Source organism: Mobula birostris, chromosome 23 (assembly GCF_030028105.1).
Source record: "Mobula birostris isolate sMobBir1 chromosome 23, sMobBir1.hap1, whole genome shotgun sequence".
Classification (NCBI taxonomy): Eukaryota; Metazoa; Chordata; class Chondrichthyes; order Myliobatiformes; family Myliobatidae; genus Mobula; species Mobula birostris.
The window spans coordinates 4,645,750-4,661,418 of NC_092392.1; the positions used below are offsets into that span (position 1 = coordinate 4,645,750).

Genomic DNA, 15,669 nt, shown 5'->3' on the forward strand with positions numbered 1-15,669 from the left:
CAATGAATATTGAAGTCATTAAGGAATTTGGGGGTACTGACTTGACAGGCCAAATGGCCAACTCCTCCTATTTCGTTTGCTCTTCTGGATAATAGAGCCTCTTCACATCTCAATAGATCAGGATTTTTTAAAAATATAAAATCTCCCATTTTATAACCTGATACGTTCCAAAGCCATAAACATCCCAATTGCTCTTACATAGATACGGAACTAAGTCAAAGTTCTTGAGCCAGTGCATTAAACTCACAGTGCCATCCGGTCCCTCAAAGTTTTAACCCAGCACAGGACCAACAATTAAAGCAATTAATTTTTACTAAAAATGCAATAAGAGGATCAATGTTTTATGTATACACATATTATTTCAACTTCGAAGCATAAGTTCAGCAATAATTCATATGGTTCTGTGTCCTTTTGACAACAGCTCTGTTTTAAGCACCACTTACACACTTACCTGGTTTAAAGTTCAGAAATGGGAGGCAGCAGACAAAAAAATAGTTTCACAGGAAAGAAACAATTCACTTTATTCTCCAGGATAAATGCCAAGTTTCCAAAAAAGAAAGTTTTCTGAAAGAACACCTGAAGACCACCCAGTCTCCACTAAATCAGTGGGCATCCTATGTAACCACTTTGGATCTCAACTCATTCCCCAGGGATAAACTAGTCCTCCTTCCTCTTTCCATGCAGGAGTGGCATGAAATTCTTCCAAACTTCAGCATAAGTGAGTGTTCCAACAAAGACCACTGATGTTCCAATCCAGTGCCAGAAAGTGAAGGGGTTCTTGAAGTAAATTATGGAGAAGATCAGACTGATAAACTTGCGAAGTGTCACAACGAGCGTAACTGTTAAAGATGTGCACTCTGTTGTCAAAATAAACACACCACGAATACAAACATATCTGAAAGGACAAAGTTAAAGATATGAAACAACATTCTTTTTTTTCCCCCCCAAGAGACATTAAGGGAAAGGATACGCCTTGTTTTGTTCAATCTAAATGGCCAGAATATATGGGTAGGGGACAATGGAACGAATTTCTGTTTCTGGTCAGAACTTGAGATAGGAAGCAGGGACCATCAGCACAAAGTATCATTGACATAACAGAAATTGTTCAAAGAAAAGTGAAGTATGGCACTTAATGCCAAATTTGCTTTCTACCTAAGAATGTTGTTGAGGGGTTTGGGAAATACGAAGGCACAATTCATCATACTTACAACATCACCAAAGCACCTTAAGGGATGGGAGAGGATTGTTGCAGCATTTCATTTTCACTGCAAATCACTGACAGAGCCTACCATTGTATTGTCACTTCCGTCGTCTTGCTATACAGTTCCAAACCCAATGCCTTCTGAGTGGAGATATCCTCCTTTGACCAAAGGCAGTTGCCACAGTATCACAATAAATATTAAATATTGAAAAGGATACTGAGTTAGAACATTCATCATGAGGTAAAACCACATAACCGGTATGGTTAGTCCCAGGGGTACAAGTTCAATCGATTCTATGAAATGGGGGAGGGGAGGGAAAAAACACTAGTGTCACAACCCATAGACCACATTTCAGACTGTACAACCCATACACCACGTTTCAGATGGCACAATCCATACACCACACTTCAGACTGTACAACCCATACACATTTCAGATTGTACAACCCATACACCACATTTCAGATGACACAACCCATACACCACGTTTCAGACGGCACAACCCATACACCACGTTTCAGACTGTATAACCCTGGCACAACCCATACACGGTTCAGACAGCACAACCCATACATCACGTTTCAGACTGTATAACCCATACACCACGTTTCAAACTGCACAACCCATACACGTTTCAGACGGCACAACCCATACACCACGTTTCAGACGGCCCAACCCATACACCACGTTTCAGACGGCCCAACCCATACACCACATTTCAGACGGCACAACCCATACACCACATTTCAGACGGCACAACCCATACACCACGTTTCAGATGGCACAATCCATATACCACGTTTCAGACTGTACAACCCATACACCACGTTTCAGACGGCCCAACCCATACACCACGTTTCAGACGGCCCAACCCATACACCACGTTTCAGACGGCCCAACCCATACACCACGTTTCAGACGGCACAACCCATACACCACATTTCAGACGGCACAACCCATACACCACGTTTCAGATGGCACAATCCATATACCACGTTTCAGATGGCACAATCCATACACCACGTTTCAGACTGTACAACCCATACACCACGTTTCAGACGGCACAACCCATACACGTTTCAGGCGGCCCAACCCATACACCACGTTTCAGACGGCACAACCCATACACCACGTTTCAGACTGCACAACCCATACACCACGTTTCAGACGGCACAATCCATACACCACGTTTGAGACTGTACAACCCATACACCACGTTTCAGACTGTACAACCCATACACGTTTCAGGCGGCCCAATCCATACACCACGTTTCAGACGGCCCAACCCATACACCACATTTCAGACGGCCCAACCCATACACCACGTTTCAGACGGCACAATCCATACACCACGTTTGAGACTGTACAACCCATACACCACGTTTCAGACTGTACAACCCATACACCACGTTTCAGACGGCCCAACCCATACACGTTTCAGACAGCCCAACCCATACACCACATTTCAGACGGCCCAACCCATACACCACGTTTCAGACTGCACAACCCATACACCACGTTTCAGACTGTACAACCCATAAACCACGTTTCAGACGGCACAACCCATACATGTTTCAGGCGGCACAGCCCATACACCACGTTTCAGACTGTACAACCCATACACGTTTCAGACTGTACAAACCATACACCACGTTTCAGACTGTACAACCCATACACGTTGCAGACTGTACAAACCATACACGCTTCAGACTGTACAACCCATACACCACGTTTCAGACGGCACAATCTATACACATTTCAGACTGTACAACCCATACACCACGTTGCAGACGGCACAATCCATACACGTTTCAGACGGCACAATCCATACTCCACGTTTCAAGCAGTACATGGATATACAGAGCGAGACATAAAACACGTAAGATTACACAGAATTTTACAGCAGAACAAGCATTTGCAAACAGTCTTTGCCAGAGTTTACATTCCACATGAGCATCCTCACACCTCACATCATTTAACTCATCATTACATTTTTACTTCTTTTGTCCTCATTAAGTGATTTGGTGACTCCTTAAGTGCATTTCTGAAATTTGCTTCACCTACATATAGCTGCAGATTCTAACTACTCTTTGGATAAAAATAAACCTCTCTGGAATTTGTTAATGGAATTTAGGAACAATTACCTTATAGTTAATGCTCTGAATTTTGGACATCAGTGAAAATGGAAAAACATGCCCAGCTTCTGCTAACAAAAGCATTTTATAATTTCACAAACCCTCTTTCTGAACTCATGTTATTTTCAGGTGAAAATAGTCATAGTCATACTTTATTGACCCCGGGGGAAATTGGTAAAATGAAGGGTTGCAGGATATTTAAACATGATCTAACACCAACAAAAACAGTCACTTACTACCCATTTTATGGTATGCATTAAACTATATAGAGACCATCTAATCTGAATTCTTGAGTGTCCATATTAATATTCGTATATATCACTGGGGTCCAATAATAAATTGTTAACGTGCAAGTTACTCCCAGTATCATTTGATATGGGAATCAACTCAGTCACGTAAGATTTGATTCTGGCCTGTAACTCACTCCCAATCTTAGTTGGGTCTACTCAGGCATGGTTTTCTTCTTCAATTTTCATTCTCACCAATGCTCTAATTTCTCTCCACTGTCTTCCCAGCACTTCAGATTGGGATTACGAAACCTGTTAATAAGATGCCCAATGCAACTTCTAACATTAACTCTATTCAAAATTGTCCCTTTAATGAAGTCATACTGATTCATTTTGCAAGTATTATTTTCAGACATCCCACCTCTCCCGGAAGTTCCAGGAGTCTCCCACATATTGATAGTGGCTCCCTGATGCCCGCAAATTATATACAATATCCCAGAAATCATATTTTTTGAGAGCGAGCAAGTGAGAGAGCGTAAGAGAAAGCCAGCACGACAGAGAGAGCGTGCCATGGCAGAGTATTCCAAAAAAAGAAAATATAAAACGTATGTCACCCCAGACTACAGTAAAGTGTATCCCCTGCCTAATAGGGGTCAAAAATAATGACAGTGTTGCTCGCTGCACTGTTTGCAACAGTGACTTTTCTATTGCCCATGGTGGGTTAAGACTGTAAAAGGCATGTTGAGGTGAGTTTAACAGGTGTCATTCGTTCATTAGCATAGCTAACGTTATTTAAACTAGCTGGCCAGCTGCTAAGGAGCTACTCTATTGCAGACATCCCACCTCTCCCGGAAGTCTCCCGCAAATTGATGGTGCTACCTCCCTGAAATGAGTTTTTGCAGGGTGGGATGTCTGTATTTTGTTTTCTAAATGAAAGTGCAGTATGCTATAGAAGTTTTTAAAAGGCACTCACTAGACTGGCTGAAGAGGATTCCATGATTGTAGATGTCTGAGGTAAACAACAGGAAGGCAGGTAATGGCAGGAAATGCTGAGTGGAGAAAAAGACAACAGTTGATTAAAGGACATTCAGCATCCAAATCTGAATTAATACCAGAGTGCTGGGGGTAGCCTGAGTGAAAAATCGAGAGCACATCTCACGTCCTTTTGAGAATATACGTAACATTGGTTTGTAAAAGACAAAAACTGAATGGTGACAAAATGTTTGAAACTGTACAGAAAGATCTTCCATTTATTTATTGAGGAAAAAAAAATCCAATATTACAGACATCTGTTGGAAAAAATGTAGTGAGTAGTGGCTCCATATGTCACCACTACAGGGCGTGACGACCCTGCCTTACTCGAGTCCCGGGCTCAGCTGGCTCCAGCTGACAGTACCCGGTATGGGCCCCTATCCAGGGTTACGGATCACACTGCCTTGTGGGTTTCTTCGGGAGAAGAGAAGGCTAAGGAGTAAACCCTACACAAATCCGGAGTGGAGCCCCTAAGGCGGTTGGACGACGTATCACGTCACCTCCCGGCAGCTCCTGCAGCCAAGCTGATGCCAAATGTACTGCTTTGCATTCCTTTAGACCACATCCGCGAGGCCGAGAGGGGATCTTGATGTCTGGCAGCCCAGAATCTCCATATTCATCGCCCAGGTCTGCGCCCTGGAATAACCAGCCGCAGCCATCAGCCTTCGTGTGCAGCAGCTGTGCCAAGGACTGCCGCTCAAGAATCGGCTTATTCAGCCACAGCCGACGCTGTTCCACACCCAACTGAGTCATAAACCGGGCGCATCCATTGTCTACTTAGACATATAGAGCCATTATTATTTTTGTTGGCAAAAGCATGTGAACCTCTGGGGTAATGCCTTCTACAAAAGTTATTTGGAGTCAGGTGTTCCAATCAATGAGATGAAACCAGGAGTGTGGGTTGTAGAGGTGCCCTGCCCTATAAAAAAGACACACAAAGTCAGAGATTGCTCTTCTCAAGAAAGATCTGTTTATGTGCACCATGCCTTGATCAGAACAACTTTCAGAGGACTGTAGAAGAAGAATTGTAGAGGTGTGTAAAGCAGAAAAAGTCTATAAAAGCATTTCTACAGACCCGATTGATCATCAGAACACAGCAAGAGAAATTGTCTACAAATGGAGGAAACTCTGTACTGTTGCTACTCTCCCTAGGAGTGGGCATCCTGCACAGATCACACCAAGAGCACAACGTGCAATGCTGAAGGAGCTGAAAAAGACCCAAGGGTAACAGCAAATGACCTGGAGAAATCTCTAGAAATTGTTAAAGTCTCTGCTCATGCGTCCACTTTAAGAAAAACACTGAATAAGAATAGTGTTAATGGAAGAATATCATGGAGGAGACCACTACTTCCCAAAACAAAAAACATTGCTGCACATCTCAAGTTTGCAAAAGACCATCTGGATGTTTTATAACACTTCTAGGACAATATTCTGTGGATAGATGAGACAAAAATTGAATTTCTCTGGCAGAAATGTACATTGCTATGTTTGGAGGAAAAAGGGCACTTCACACTAACACCAAAACTTCATCGCACCTGTGAAGCATTGTGGAAGGAGCATCATTGGTTTGGGGCTGTTTTACTGCCTCACGGCTTGGACAGCTTGTAATCGTTGAGGGAACAATGAATTCAAAATTGTATCAAGACATTTTACAGGAGAATGCCAGGGTAGTAGTCCATCACCTGAAGCTTAACAGAAGTAGAATAATGCAACAAGACAATGATCCGAAGAGGCGAGAGTAAAGAAGAAATTTTTTGTTTTGGAATGGCCTAGTCGAAGTCCTAACCTTAATCGTATAGAAATGTTGTGGAAGGACCTGAAGCAAGCAGTTCATACAAGGAAGCTCACCAACATCCCCGAGTTGAAGCAGTTTTGTAAGGAGGAATGGCCTAAAATTCCTCCAGGCTGATATGGAGGACTTTATCAACAGTTACTGGAAACATTTGGTTGAAGTTATTGCTGTGCAAAGGGGTTACACTAGTTACTGAAAGCAAAGGTTCACATACTTCTTCCAATGAATACACGTAATATTGGATCATTTTCTTAATAAATTTATGAGCAAGTATAATGTTTTTGTGTTATTTATTTAATTAGGTTCTGTTTATCTGGTTTTAGGACTTAGGTGAAGATCTGTCACATTTAGGTCACATTCATGCAGAAAGAGAAAATTCTATAGGGTTCACAAACAATCTAGCACCACTGTATGTAATGTATGACAATCAGTGTACACATTTTGCACATGAAGATACCACAGGGAATATCCGCAGCTAACTGATGTCAAGAAGTTGAGGAGAATCACTCTACATTTAATAATCGGGTAATTGGACCTCTTACATCCACACAACATGGCAGATAGGAATCCACTTAATGGCTTCTCCTGAAAACAAATTATTCTGATATTAAAGCATTCACTCAGCTCTCCACAGCATCCCCCAGCTGGATTTGCATTCTGGACAGGGAGTTCAGAATCTCCTGCCTGATCTTTTCATTATGAGACAGAGTTTATGCAAAAGCTACCGGTGCAAACAACTTTACAATATTATTTACATAACAGTGAATGACACAAAAGGACAGCTGTCTCTTGGGAAATGTAGCTATCATTTATGTATGAATATACGGCCAAGGGTCCCATAGCTTGCATTAATATTGAACTTAACTCACTAATAAAGGTGAAGTGATATTGAAAATTTTTCAGCCTTCATTTCAGATATCACTGCAGAAACCTAGAGCAGATTTCTTACAATAATTATTGCTGACAAAATTACACTAATAAAAACGGACCTTGCTGCTATTTCTTATGGTTAAAGTAGTTAGTGGCCACATTTGTGGTAGCATATCAAATAAAGTCACTGTTTTTCCCATTTAAGAAGCAAATTGCCCTTGATTATCTTTTCTAAACTTGACTTTATGAGGTTCTTCAGGCTTACAGAAACAGGCTTTTAAGAACACAAAACATCTTTTTCTTTACTCATCATCTAAATCAGAAGCAAGCCATTAGTGAGTTTGGGAATGGCACTCACGTTATAAAACAGTGCCTCCTTGGAGTGCTTCCCATACTGCTTGTATAACGTTTCTTGAAAGATGCCCATTCTAGCTGACATGAAAAGTGCAAAGGTTAGCATAGCAACTCCTGGAAAAAAAACAGAAAATAATTGGTTTCATTAATATTTTAGAACAGATCAAGATATTCAACAGTACACAAGAGAAAAAAATGACTACTGAACTATGCAACTCATAAATGATGAATTAGTTATTTGGAAAAATGTTTAAATCTAAACCAATGCACCATATGGACAAGTAATAATGTGGAGCTATGCACAGAGGGGTACCCAAAGTTGATGCTGCCTGGTCTGCTGAGTTCCTCCATAATTTTGTGTGTTGCTTTTGTTTACACAGTTACACAAGCGCTTGGAGATCATACTTCCATGAAACTTTACTTGTCTCAGGTAGTGAATCCATTGGTGTTTGAAGCTCTCTAAATCAGAGTGAAAAACTAAAGAGGAGTAGGATATGGCAGCCAACCAACATGTTCAACCTTTTTTGTAATCAAGACCAGTTAGCAGGATATAAACCAGAGTCTGAAGCCTTGGGCCATATGGTTCAACAAGCAAGGTAATCAGAGAAACTCTTCACTTTAAAATGCCTTGAAGAAGAAAGCATGAAAAATGTGACTGGCTACATTTTCTGAGAGTAGAGATTGCAGTCCTTTATTAAAATAGCACAGAAGGAATTTCTTATCTGATTTAAACCACAATTTGTTTTCAATGTGCAAAAATTCTCTGGAATTCACAAAAATCTACTAAAATGTTGAAAATCTTCAATAAATGGATATAATTGGCAAAACTGGACAGACGTAATGGGAGAATTTTGTTTAGTAGCACATTGGATATAAAAGTATCAAAGCATTGTGCTCTGCTCTGAACACAATTGAATCCTCTGATGAATCTAATGAATCCAATCACTCTGGATGCTTTTGGAGTGATAAATAAACCCAATGTGATTGATTCATGTATGTACCAAGCAAACTTCCATCTGCTGATTGAGCAGTGACTATGTGCAGTATGTATCTATACCACTGCTGAGGGTTCAGAACTAGCCTGGTCACTTGCATTCCTTTCTGGGACAAATCAGTTTCAACACTGCTATTTAGCATTTGTGATCTTCTTTCAATTCTTGCTCAATGTTCTGGACCAGAAAAATGATATACACCATCTCCATTCCTGAAACTTATAGTATTTTATTTTAAATGGATCTCCTGCATACGGGTTAGAACATGGAAAGTAGATCTTAGGAACAGATCCTTTGGCTCACAACATTGTGCTGAAATAATTACGGTAATAATTCAATTAAAACTAATCCCTTCTTCCCGCACATGGTCCATATTCCTCGAATCTTTGCATATTCATGTACCTACCTAAGAGCCTCAGACACCTCTATTGTATCTGCCTCCACCACCATGCCTCGAAGGACATTCTAGGCACCCAGCACTGTATGTGTAAAAAAAAACTTGCTCCACACATCTCCATTGAACTCAACGACCCCCTTCCCCATCTTAAATGCATGCTTAATATTATATATTATACATCTCAACACAGCGGGAAAAAAAGATGCTGGATATCTACTCAATGTCTGGATCCTCGATTTCCTCACTGGGAGACCACAGTCCGTGTGGATTGGAAATGATCTCGCCTCCTTGCTGACAATCAGTACTAATGCATCTCAAAGATGTCTGCAAAGCCCACCGCTTTATTCTTTCCACACCCCCAATTATGTGGCTGGGCACAGCTCAAGCTCCATCTGTAAATTTGTGGATAGCACAACAATTGTTGGCAGAATTCTGGATGGTGATGAGGTGGCATACAGGAGTGAGATAGATTAGATGGTAGAGTTGTCTTGCAGTGACAACCTTGCACTCAACGCAAGACTAAGGAACTGATTGTGGACTTCAGGAAGGGGAAGCTGAGGGACAGCACATCAGTCCTCATTGGGAGATCAGAAGTGGAAAGGGTGAGCAGTTTCAAGTTCCTACGTGTCAACATCGCTGAGACTCTATCCTGGGCCCAACATATCGATGTAGCTATAAAGAAGGCAAGACAGCAACTATATCTTATCAGGATTTTGTGGAGATTTGGTTTGCCAACTAAAACACTCTCAAATTTCTACAGATATGGAGAGCATTTTAAGTGGCTGCATCACTGGTATGGGGTGGGGGGTTGCACTGCACAGGATCGAAATAAGCTGCAGAAAACAGAAACACAGAAACAGAGAAAACCAACAGCACAATACAAGCCCTTCAGTCCACAAAGCTGTGCCGAACATGTCCTTACCTGAGAAGTTACCCAGGGTTACCCGTAGCCCTCTATTTTTCTGAGCTCCATGTACCTGTCCAGGAGTCTCTTAAAAGACCCTATCGTATCCGCCTCCACCACTGTCGCCGGCAGCCCATTCCACGCACTCACCAATCTCTGCGTAAAAAAACTTACTCCTGACATCTCTGTACCTACTTACAAGCACATTAAAACTGTGCCCTCTCATGCTAGCCATTTCAGCTCTGGGGAAAAAGCCTCTGACTATCCACACGATCAATGCCTCTCATCATCTTATACACCTCTATCAGGTCACCTCTCATCCTCCGTCGCTCCAAGAAAAAATGGCCGAGTTCACTCAACCTATTCTCATAAGGCATATTCCCCAATCCAGGCAACATCCTTGTAAATCTCCTCTGCACCCTTTCTATGGTTTCCACATCCTTCCTGTAGTGAGGCGACCAGAACTGAGCACAGTACTCCAAGTGGGGTCTGACCAGGGTCCTCTATAGCTGCAACATTACCTCTCGGCTCTTTAACTCAATCCCATGATTGATGAAGGCCAATGCACCGTATGCTATCTTAACCACAGAGTCAACCTGCGCAGCAGCTTTGAGCGTCCTATGGACTCGGACCCCAAGATCCCTCTGATCCTCCACACTGTCAAGGGTCTTACCATTTATACTACATTCTGCCATCATATTTGACCTACCAAAATGAACCACTTCACACTTATCTGGGTTGAATTCCATCTGCCACTTCTCAGCCCAGTTTTGCATCCTATCAATGTCCTGCTGTAACCTCTGATAGCCCTCCATATTATCCACAACACCCCCAACCTTTGTGTCATCAGCAAATTTACTAACTCAACCCTTCACTTCCACATCCAAGTCATTTATAATAATCAAGAAGAGTAGGGGTCCCAGAACAGAGCCCTAACCTCCATGCAGGATATGACCCGTCCACAACCACTCTTTGCCTTCTATGGGCAAGCCAGTTCTGGATCCGCAAAGCAATGTCCCCTTGGATCCCATGCCTCCTTACTTTCTCAATAAGCCTTGCATGGGGTACTTTGTCAAATGTCTTGCTGAAATCCATATGCACTACATCTACTGCTCTACCTTCATCAATATGTTTAGTCACATCCTCAAAAATTTCAATCAGGCTTGTAATACACGACCTGCCTTTAACAAAGCCATGTGGACTATTCCTAATCAGATTATGCCTCGCCAGATGTTCATAAATCCTGTCTCTCAGGATCTTCTCCATCAACTTACAAACCACTGAAGTAAGACTCACTGGTCTATAATTTCCTGGGCTATCTCTACTCCCTTTCTTGACTAAGGGAACAACATCCGCAACCTTCCAATCCTCTGGAAGCTTTCCCGTCCCTGTCGATGATGCAAAGATCATCGCCAGAGGCTCAGCCATCTCCTCCCTTGCCTCCCACAGTAGCCTGGGGTGCATCTCTTCCAGTCCCGGCAACTTATCCAACTTGATGCTTTCCAAAAGCTCCAGCCCATTCTCCTTCTTAATATCAACATGCTCAAGCTTTTCAGTCTGCTGTAAGTCACCCCTACAATTGCCAAGATCCTTTTCCATAGTGCATACTGAAGCAAAGTACTCATTAAGTATCTCTGCTATCCTGTCCAGTTCCATACGCACTTTTCCACTGTCACACTTGATTGGTCCTATTCTCTCAATTAAAATTGTAAATTCAATCAGCTCCATCATGGGCACTAGCCTTCCCAGTATCCTGGTCATCTTCAAGGAGCGGTGCCTCAGAAAGGACCCCATCAGCTAGGACATGCCCTCTTCTCATTGCTACCATTGAGGAGGTACAGGAGGCTAAAAGCAAACACTTAATGATTCAAGAACAGCTTCTTTCCCTCTGGCATCCGATTTCTGAACGGATACTGAACCCATGGACATAATCTCATTTTTTATTCTGTTTTTGCACGACTTTTATTTGAACTTTTTAAAACATATTATATTCTTCCTGTAATTTAGTTTTTATTATGTATTGCAATGTGCTGCTGCCGCATAACAAATTTCACAACATATGCCAGTGATATTAAACCTGATTCTGACCTCTATCAGGCCTCAGCTGCTCCAGAGGAAACAACAATTTCGTCTAGTCTGTCCTTATAGGATGTGCCCTCTAATCCAGGCAGTTTCCTGGTACATCTCTTCTGCACTCTCTTCAAAGCCTCCACTCCTTCATATAGTGGGGCAATCACAACTGAATTCAATACTCCAGATACATCCTAACTAGAGTTCTATAAATCTACAACATAACTGTCTAACTCAGTCTCGAATAATAAAGGCAGGCATACCAGATGCCATCATTACCACCCTATCAATTAGTGCAGCCACTTTCAAGCAAGCTATGGACCTAGATCCAAAGACCCCTCTGTAAATCAATTGTTTACTTCCCCAGGGTGTTTTCTGGGAATATTGCAACCTGCGACTCAATTGCTTACACTTTTTGCCTGGGTCAGAAGTTTGTAAGTTCAAGTTCCGTAGCTAAAAATTGACTAAATTGGAACTCTTTTTTTTTTCTCCACAGACGTTACCTGATCTTGAGTATTTTTTGATATTCTGTTTTTATTCCAACTCTTCTAGTGGTGGTGTTCTTCACTGTTCCCAATCTGCTACGACACCAACAAATAATACAATCTTTGCCATCTGTTCAATTGCATCCACTCCAACATCATCAGTGATCATAATGAACATCTGTAATTGGCCACTCAAGCAAACATTTTAATGGTCTGGCAACACACATAAAAGTTGCTGGTGAACGCAGCAGGCCAGGCAGCATCTCTAGGAAGAGGTGCAGTCGACGTTTCAGGCCGAGACCCTTTGTCAGGACCTTTTAATGGTCTGATTACTTACTTTTCTACACTGGCAGCCAACTCTGAGAAGCCCTCATTCTCTCGTGTGGTTCTTTCTATGTGCCCAACTCCTCCCCAATCTGCAGTCTGCTCTCTCAAATGAAATCTTGTTCTTTTTCTGAGAGTCTGTGGAGCGTATGGTGCAACCCACCTTATGTCCCACATGGGCTGCCTGCCATCTTCTGAGACCTGCCCTTCCTTACTCTTCTGCAGCGCAGTGCTAACGCTGCAAAATCCAGGACCATCCTGTCATATGTCATACTTTCAGATTCTATGTGCTTGGATTAAGACTCCTCTCAATTACCATCGAGGGCATCGCCAAGACGTGGTGCCTCAGGAATGGGGCATTCATCGCTATGGACCCTCACCATCTGAAACATCCCTTCTTCTCATTGCAACATCAAGGACGTGGTATAAGAGCCTGAAGACTATGGTCAACAATTCAGGAACAGCTTCTTCCGCCCTGCCGTCAGAATTCTGAATGGTCTATGAACACCTTTTTATTATTCCTTTTATTTTGCACTGCTTTGTAATATATAATAATTTTATGTCTTTGCACTGTACTGCTGCTGCTAAAGAAATTTCACACCTATAAATCAGCAATAATAATTCTCATCCAATTTCTGGCCATGCATTACACCATCGCTTTGATTCTCACATGTAGATACAAGGTTTCTCTCACTTTGTGCATTTATTGGCAGAGAAACAAAACAAAACAATTCCAGACATAAAGTTCTTCAGTGCGATTGGGCTCCAATCCTTAACAATCTTTAGAAATCATTTCATCTTTTTGTGTTTAAGACACTACTTTAAAGCTACCTCCTTGACCAAGCTTTTGCACAAAAGCCCATTGGCTCATCATCAAGGTATGGTCTCATAGAACACTTCAAGATGTTTTATTTTAAAGAACAATTCAAATTATTTTAGAAATAAATGGCATGAAAAAGTACTCTTGGATCTCAGGCAAATGACTATTTGGATTTCTGGTGTCTTCTGGTGACAGCAAGAAATTCACTGGCTTGGAAACATCACTGACAACATCGACACGTCAGCTTTCCAAACTGGGTGGGGAATGGAGGGGTGGATGTGGGAGAATGGGGTAAACAATCTTGACTATGATCAGAGACAGAACATTGGAATGTTAACCTACTTTAATGTTTTACTAATCATAAAGTTCCTGGTGCAACATCTGAAAGAATCCTGGAATCCGTGGAAGTGAAAATAAATCCAACTTATAGTGTCACAAAATATTCAAGCATCCTGGGGGAGGCCAAACCCCAAGTACAGGTACAGGACTTCTGCAGGTAATTATCACACAGAAATTGCCCATTTATTCCAAACAGTTTTGGCCAATGTTTACACACTGCATTTGAACTCCTCTCATTCTTCTCCCCCATCTGCATTTTCTGACATTCCTTTCCCCATCACTTACTGCCTGTTGCACCTCCGGTGTTTAAGGCAGCAATGAAGTCCTCCGTCTCTGTCCGTCCATACTATTGCACACAGATATAGAAGGATTCTTCATTGATCTTTTCATAACAATTTTTTTTAACCAGTCAGGGTTATTAGCCCTGAGATGAACCTCCAAATCTGGAGGACCAATGAACCACTCTTAGTCTGGCCTCTTGTTTTGACCTGTTTGGCATGGGTGACCCTACCAAGAGTCAAAGTCCGAGGCCCTGACTCTAGCCAACATACTTCTCTGGGCCATTGAGGCCTCCAAACCCAATGCAAGGCTGTGGTCCTCTTGGAGGCCATCATTTACTAGCCACTTAATATTATATCATCAAATGAATTTCTCAGAAATGTATTTCCTTACCTATCAACCACTGCATTAACGCATAAAAACCGCCATCCTCAGACACACTTGTATGCGAAGACTGAAATAAGGAAAAACAAGTCATAATTTTAGTTCCATAGTTTCACACAAAAAAATAACTGCCTGAATATTCACTATGCTGTGGATCAAAAGGCTATAGGCGCCCATTTCTGTGCTGTACAATTCTACGAATTCAATAGTTGTTCAGTAAACTACAGTACTGTGCAAAAATCTTATATTAGAGCTAGAGTGCCCAAGACTTTTGCACAGTACTGTAGCAGTTTTATGTATTGCACTGTACTGCTGCTGCAGCAAACAAAAAACACAAATTTCATGGCATATGTAAGTGATGATAAACCGGATTCTGATATGGGTCACTATTGTGTACTGAGAGTAGGAAAGGGACAGGGAGAGGGGAATCATGGTTGGGAAAGGGGGAAGAGAGCAGGAAGCACCCAGAGAGACATTCTGTAATGATCAATAAAACAATTATTTAGAATCAAGTAACCTTGCCTGGTGCCTCAGAGCTGGGTGTGTCTGCCATCTCCCCACGCAACCGGCAGCACTGCCCCGGCACCCCTTCTTTGCCACCTGTCTTGTCCCATCACCCTCCCGCGGTGCTCCACCCTCACAATTCCTTTCCTCCAGCCAGATTTACAAACTTGCTCTTTGCTCCACATTAACACAGAGAGTACTGTGCAAAAGTCATAAGCACCATAGCTAAGACTAAGACTATTGCACGGTGTCATAGTTGCACCTTTTCACGATCAGCAACACAAAGCACAGAGCGTAGACTATACAGCACAGAAAAAAGGTCTTCTGGCCCACGATGTCTGTGCAAAACATGATGCCAAATTAAACCAATTCTCTTCTGTCTGCACATGATCCATATCCCTCCACCCCCTGCAAATTCTCCTGCACATCTAAAAGCCTTAAAACACTAATATCATATCTACAGTAGACATTAAGCAACCAATCTAGATATGAATATCAAGCACTAGATCCTTTTCCTATATTGTATCTGCTTCCACCACTGTTGATGTCAGGGCATTCCA

At 42.1% G+C, this 15,669-nt stretch overlaps 1 protein-coding gene across 1 annotated transcript in view; it reads right to left on the reverse strand.

Annotated features, from left to right (window-relative positions):
* Window positions 1–495: 495 nt before the first annotated feature.
* Window positions 496–15,669, reverse strand: part of slc35b4 (solute carrier family 35 member B4) — a 50,256-nt gene continuing 35,082 nt past the window's right edge. Inside the window, exons 6-10 of the mRNA XM_072241141.1 lie at window positions 14,615–14,675; window positions 7,616–7,725; window positions 4,537–4,612; window positions 1,420–1,495; window positions 496–895 (exon numbers count right to left, since the gene is read on the reverse strand). Of these exons, the coding sequence (XP_072097242.1) occupies window positions 658–895; window positions 1,420–1,495; window positions 4,537–4,612; window positions 7,616–7,725; window positions 14,615–14,675 (561 nt within the window). The 3' untranslated portion in view covers window positions 496–657. The remainder of the gene's footprint in view (window positions 896–1,419; window positions 1,496–4,536; window positions 4,613–7,615; window positions 7,726–14,614; window positions 14,676–15,669) is intronic.